The sequence below is a fragment of the Polyodon spathula genome, chromosome 4 (genome assembly GCF_017654505.1).
Source record: "Polyodon spathula isolate WHYD16114869_AA chromosome 4, ASM1765450v1, whole genome shotgun sequence".
NCBI lineage: Eukaryota > Metazoa > Chordata > Actinopteri > Acipenseriformes > Polyodontidae > Polyodon > Polyodon spathula.
The window spans coordinates 5,747,143-5,754,234 of NC_054537.1; the positions used below are offsets into that span (position 1 = coordinate 5,747,143).

The 7,092-nt window shown below is 40.4% G+C and overlaps 1 protein-coding gene across 1 annotated transcript; it reads left to right on the forward strand.

Moving 5' to 3' along the window:
• Nucleotides 1–3,950: 3,950 nt before the first annotated feature.
• LOC121314086 (frizzled-8-like) lies at nucleotides 3,951–6,701 on the forward strand. The gene has a single exon (XM_041246928.1). The coding sequence runs from the start codon at nucleotides 4,394–4,396 to the stop codon at nucleotides 6,146–6,148; it is 1,755 nt and encodes a 584-aa protein (XP_041102862.1). The 5' UTR covers nucleotides 3,951–4,393; the 3' UTR covers nucleotides 6,149–6,701.
• The last annotated feature ends 391 nt before the right edge of the window (nucleotides 6,702–7,092 follow it).

Below are 7,092 nucleotides of genomic sequence, written 5' to 3' on the forward strand. Positions count from 1 at the left end.
ATGAGAAAGAGCTGTACCACAGCTACCTGTGCTGGTGCTGGTGTTTAATTGTGCAGTGCTGCTATACTATGCCAGGGGCATGTATTCTGAAACCAAAAAGAATAACTCCGAATGTAACAGGTACAAGTACTGGAGTAGCCAGTGGCAAAAGAGAGAATGTTATCTTTAAAAGAAAAAAGAATTACTCAAAAACAGCCCTTGTCATAAATTCCAGGAAGAAAACCAGAATAAGCAGGTATTATATAATGCAGTGTACTTGAGCAAATACGTTAGTTATTAAACAGGTTACAATGAGTCGTGTGGCTGGTGGAAGCAGGGTGTGACCAGTCTTCTTGTAATGATTCTAATGAATATAAGCCACCAATTGCACTGGGCCATATATCCCTTCTGGGAGTTTAGGAATTTTAGTCAGTGAACAGTCATTGTGAACTGTATAGAGTTCGAGAAGCTGCCCTGCCATAACTTTGGGGGAAAAAAAAAATAAATGCATTATAAAACAGATACATAGATAGAAAACTTAACATGGTAAACCTGTGCACACAGCGACTAGAGGGGATATGTAAAGTGCTACATTACTAAATGTGTAGTAAAGTCTTGGTCAACTGAATTGCTGTTTCTGTTTCCATATACCAGTCCTATATATTTCGTCCCATTGAGAAAATGGTAACAAGCTCTGAAAAATGGTTAGATTTAACAAAACCCTGTTTCCAGAAAAATAAACTAGCATTTCGGACGTAGGTTCTCTGCGGCTTCATTTGGTTAAGAATACTTAAAGTGACATTGGAGCAATTTGCCAGCAATGATTGCAACTGCAGTGCCTATTGTTATTTTAATCTGAACATCATTTCAGCTGGTTGTTATCTGGTAGCCAATGCTTCTATTATTCTTCTACTCATTTTAAAAAAAAAAAAACAGTAATTAGCAAACTGGCATATATTAAGATACAATCGAAGGAGGGTCATGACAGTGCTCCTGCAATAGTTTTTGTATTATTTAATTCCATGAACCGTCAGCTGGACTCTTACTGGGAAATGTAGAATACCATGCTGGACCGAAGCAGTTTGTCAAACTTTTGACATGTTAGCCTTGTGTCTTATTAATTGCGTACTATGAGTATAGTAACATTTAAAATGATGTTGCCAGTCCACGGGAAATGACAAACACAGTGTTGTTGCTGCATGCCACTAAAAGTGTACCATGCAAATGAAATGTTTGCCATCCTGTTCATATTACATTTGAGGCTTGTTTGTTTGAGGCTTGCTGTATCATTTGCTTATCTGACTAGGATATCTGTGCTTTCTGTTAATATATTCTAATCTCATGAAGAATAGTGTCTCATAAAAATGACAGTGTTGAAGATTTTGTAATGACAAGTGTTTCTACTGCATACTTAATTAAATTCATCATATATGATTGCTATGTTAATTTAGTGTAAGTAAATTACACACCTAATAAAAACACGAGCAAATAAGAAAACACAATTTAGGAAATAGGTTGGTTTAATTTTCACCTGTGGTCCCCAGCTGTTGCTCAATTTGCATTTTTGTAAGAGCTAACAGACTTGTAATGTAACAATAAAATGCCTTTGATTTCCACCTATTTTGGTAAGTACAAAAAAAAGGCTTTTGTTGTTAAGATTTGGGTGTTAACGTTGTTCATGTAGTACAGAAATTAAATGAAGTATTCAGCAGGAAGTCTAGACTGGTGCAAAATTGCAAGTATCCTCTATCCAGCTAACAGAGTTCCAGGGGGGAGAACGGTTGTCGATAGGGCCACAGGTCTCACGGAAGCAGGCTGTGTAACTGATGTTCATCTGCTGGTTTTATGTGTCCATTGCCCTGTGACTGAACGTCTGTTCTTAGGTTTTGTCCAGTGTTTGTTTGGGCCCTGGTAAAAATCTACATGTATGGATTTATTTACATTAAATGTGATAAAGTTGCTTACAACAAAATACAAAATATGCAAATTTAAAACATTTAAGCATGTTAAATAAATAAATAAATGTCACCTGTGTAAATGCACAGTGTTAAATAAATTGTAAATGAGTTTCACTCGAAGAACTAGAACTAAATTCTAAATTATTACCATAAAAAATGTATTATTGTAACATCTTAATTACACTAACCATATTTAATCCTAGAACAGAAAAGGGTTTGCCTTTAAACTACAAGTAAACAAGATTTGACTTCATAATGTTGTTACATTAGCCTACACTACAGTGTAGCTGCGTAAAGTATAGCCAACTGCCTAAACGAATGCAACTGGGGTATATAACGTAGATTACAGCAACCTACTTCAAATGATTGTTAGGCATACATTATGACACGTTATAAATGGGTATATATTGGAGAGGAAGGAACGCTTAACTATAAAATAGACGCCTATGTTTTGATTAACGAAAAACTAATAAGAAACTATTTATTACTGGAATGCATGCACAAACAAAACTATGCTTGCGCACAGTTTTGAAGGGAGAACTCAATTTGGCTTAATTCAGTGCTAGTTGTGGTGTTTGCAAACTAGCAATCTTTTTGAGAGCGAGAACTTTTCTTGCAGTGCCATGACTCTTACAAACTGAAATGCTTGTTCCTGGTATTACAGTAATTACATTCCCTGCTTGAGACCCATACAAGCGCTAATCGAAACATCAGCACTTCAATGAACAAATAAACACTTCATTCTATGGATAAGACAACCCCCCGGGACGCCCGAACGAGCGCAGATTGACCTGCCTAAGAGTCCATCCCTCCAACAGGCAGCAGTTAAAGGTGGTTTCAAAAATTCAATAAATATCATTGTGACATATGGTTTTGTACGTGTGTAAAAAACACTTTTTTTATGAAATTCGCGTCGCATATATAATATAGCCTATGTATTGTTTAAGGGTATTTTATCTTAATATGGAGAGGCATTGGCATGTGGGTACCACTTAATATAATTGGCATGCTATTAGCAGCATTTTATTAGCGAAACCTCTAACCATTAAGCCACACATGGAAGTGTAAATCCAGAGGTGATAGCTTCGAATGATATATACTATTTAAGGAGATACATACAGAGAGAGAGAGAGAGAGAGAGAGAGAGAGAGAGAGAGAGAGAGAGAGAGAGAGAGAGTAAATATGGACATGAGAGGAGGGCTAAAGTAGAAAATGATTGACCCGAGGGAAGACTATTGTTACCGACAGGGGGCTATAATGCCAGAGGTAACAATGGTGGCATTGGGGCATTTAATTTTCTGCTATGGCTGATTTTGCAGTACATATTTAATTTATGAATTAGTCAAGAAACTAAGTGAGGCAAGTTTGAATAGAAAATGCGACTTTATTTTTATTTTTTTAAATATAGTTGATAAAGCATATGTAAATAAATATTGACTATATATGATATATATATATATATATATATTATATCTATATATATATATAATATACAAAGTGTTTATATATACTGACGTACGTGTGTATATATAAATTATTTTTATTTTTTAATGCACAACAGTAGGCTACTGTTTCGTTTTTAATAATCATAACATCTCCATTTTAATAACCATCAAAAACCATCACACACTTTACAATTCTAATAGAAAGTAGTATCTTTATACTGACTTTTTAGTAATAGTATTCATATAGTAATATATTGCACGCTTTTTTTTTCAAATTCAGTGATTTAATCGGCAGAGCACATCATAGTTAACCACATTATGTTTTGTTGACAGTGGCGACGCATCCATCACAGAGAACAAATCATTCTAGGAATCAATCAATTCAAGATTAGCAAATTACCACAAAACAAACTCAACTAATGCAATGTAGCAAAACACCTTAAGAGATCTTGATTGGCTTCTCGCTGCACTCCGCCCCTGCAGTTAGGTGATTAGACCATCGGCACTGGGGGAGTGACTGCACTGCCTGGTGTATAAATATGCAAAGCATCACTCCAAGGCAGAGCAGTCAGCAGCACTAGTATTGAGTTGAGCTGTGAATGTCGGAGCTGTGTTGTAAACGAATCGGCTAACAACTTGAAACTTCGCCTTCATTTTCAGACCGGATTACCAAACATACGGAGTGGCAGGAGCCAGTGTAACGGAACCCCAGTTGTGTTGAACTGACAATTTGAAAAAGGAAAAGTAACCAGTGTTTCGAGTCTCTTAATTTCCTCAGCCATTTTGACTGCACGCCTGGAGGCTATTTTTTTTCCTGCTGCTCCTCCTCAAGTATACACGATTTGCAAATTGGTTGCAACTCTGTGTCAGAGCAGTGAAGCGAGATGAGTCGCCTCTTTAAGATCTGATTGGACTGGGTTTGTTCTGAGGGCAGCAAGAAGTTGGCTGGGCTGCTGCTTCGTTGTTTCAACAACTGAAGAATACACTGAAAAAAACACCGAACTGTAAAGGATGGAGTGCTACCTGTTGGAGATTTACCTGCTTCTAGCGCTTGCTCTTCTGCAGCGATCGAGCTGCGCTACAGCAAAGGAGTTGACCTGCCAGGAGGTATCCGTGCCTTTGTGCAAAGGAATCGGCTACAACTACACCTACATGCCGAACCAGTTTAACCACGACACGCAGGATGAAGCTGGCTTGGAGGTACACCAGTTCTGGCCTCTGGTTGAGATCCAGTGCTCCCCGGACCTGAAGTTCTTCCTCTGCAGTATGTATACCCCGATCTGCCTGGAGGACTATAAGAAACCACTGCCACCTTGCAGGAGCGTTTGCGAGAGAGCCAGAGCTGGGTGCGCACCTTTAATGAGGCAGTATGGCTTTGCGTGGCCAGATCGAATGAGATGTGACCGGCTGCCGGTGCAAGGCAGCCCAGATACACTGTGCATGGACTACAATAGGACTGATTTAACTACTGCTTCGCCGATCTTTCCCAAGCCGACTGTTCACCCTGGCAAGCCATCGAGCCCGCACAAAAACAAAAATGGGATCCGACCTCCAGTACCGGGCAGCAAACACCGACCCCCGGTTACCCCCTGTGAGCCAGGGTGCCAATGCCGTGCGCCTATGGTAAAGATCACCAGCGAGCGGCACCCCCTATACAACAGGATCAGCACGGGTCAGATGCCGAACTGCGCAATGCCATGCCACAGCCCTTACTTCACCCACGAAGAGAGGACTTTCACCGCTTTCTGGATTGGACTTTGGTCAGTGCTTTGTTTTGTTTCCACTTTTGCCACTGTCGCCACTTTCTTGATCGACATGGAAAGGTTCAAATACCCAGAGAGGCCGATCATCTTCCTGTCAGCTTGCTACATGTTTGTTTCTGTGGGCTACATCGTGAGGCTGATCGCCGGGCACGAAAAAGTAGCCTGCAACAGGGAGTACGAGGTGGAGCACATTCACTACGAGACCACGGGCCCCGCTCTGTGCACGGTCGTGTTTCTCTTGATTTACTTCTTTGGCATGGCTAGCTCCATCTGGTGGGTTATACTGTCCCTGACTTGGTTCTTGGCTGCGGGAATGAAATGGGGCAACGAGGCCATAGCAAGTTATTCTCAGTATTTCCACCTGGCAGCATGGTTGATCCCGAGCATCAAATCTATCGCTGTACTGGCACTCAGTTCCGTGGACGGTGACCCGGTGGCTGGGATCTGCTACGTTGGCAACCAAAACTTAGACAATCTCCGAGGATTCGTGTTGGCGCCTCTGGTTATATACTTATTTATTGGGACAATGTTCCTCTTGGCGGGATTCGTGTCATTATTCAGGATCAGAAGCGTGATCAAGCAAGGGGGCACAAAAACGGACAAGCTGGAAAAGCTGATGATCCGGATTGGGATTTTTACAGTTCTTTACACGGTGCCTGCAACAATTGTAGTCGCCTGCTATTTTTACGAACAGCACAACAGGCAGAGTTGGGAAATAACCCACAACTGTTCCTGCTTGGTAGAGCAGGACATAAAAAAGCCAGAATACGCTGTATTTATGTTAAAATACTTTATGTGCCTTTTGGTGGGCATCACGTCAGGAGTGTGGATATGGTCGGGGAAAACTCTGGAGTCCTGGCGAGCTTTCACGACGCGGTGCTGCTGGGGAAGCAAAGGCACGAGCGGTTCCCTGTACAGTGATGCTAGCACGGGACTAACGTGGAGATCGGGTACTGCGAGTTCAATGTCTTACCCCAAACAAATGCCATTATCCCAGGTTTGAGAAGATCTACGGACACTCAACTGCCTAGAGGTTATCTCCTAGTTTATTCCAATTAGCACAAGAATGAACTCCTGATAGCTTTTAGCCAGAAGTAGAAGCGCCGGTTGGAACAATGCACCTGGCATAATTACTGCAAATTCTCTATTTATATGCACAGGACCTCCAGTGGGCAACCGCTTGAGAGGAAAGGGCAGAGCATTGTCTGTGCCCTGAAGGCAAGACTGTCTTAAATATAAATGTCCTAGCAGGATACAATTGAGCGTGTATTGTTTAAGCTAAACATAGTGCCAGAAAGGCGTAATTGACTGCAATCATGTGTCAAAGCTGGTTTAAAATAAGCCTTGAAGTCTTAGTACCCAGATATTATACGGGTTTTCTCGCAAAAGTATTTATATAATGATTTGTATTGTGTACAAACTTGTAAATTGTGTATATATCCAAAGTTTTTTTTTTTTTAAATAGGGTAAATTCTGTATAAAATGTAGCTGTCACCGTGTGATAGCAAAATATGACTTCTATTTTGACATTAAAAAGAAACTTTTGATAAATTTAATACTTTTCTGGTTCTGCTTTTTACCGCTAACACATATCACGTCAGTAAAATCATTATTATCTAAATGCAGCATTGAGGATGGTCTCAGTGGGGCTCTTCTGTGGTGCGCTATGGTTTAAACTAGCTGTTGAAACAGATGTCTTTTTTAACGTGTATATAGAAAGTATTGTTTGGCTGTCGAGCTGGTCTAGTGTATCAGAGCAGGGGGGAGGTTATTTGAAATGGGAGAATGACCTTAATAATTGCTGAACCTTTTACCTGCTTGCTCAATCGCTCAGTACGCTTTTTTAAACGAGGGCTAAATCAATACTATCTGAAGGGAGCGGAGTCTTTTCAGCTGAACATCTTTGATCTTGCGTTTTGAAGAAAAAAAAAACGTGATGTGAATTCT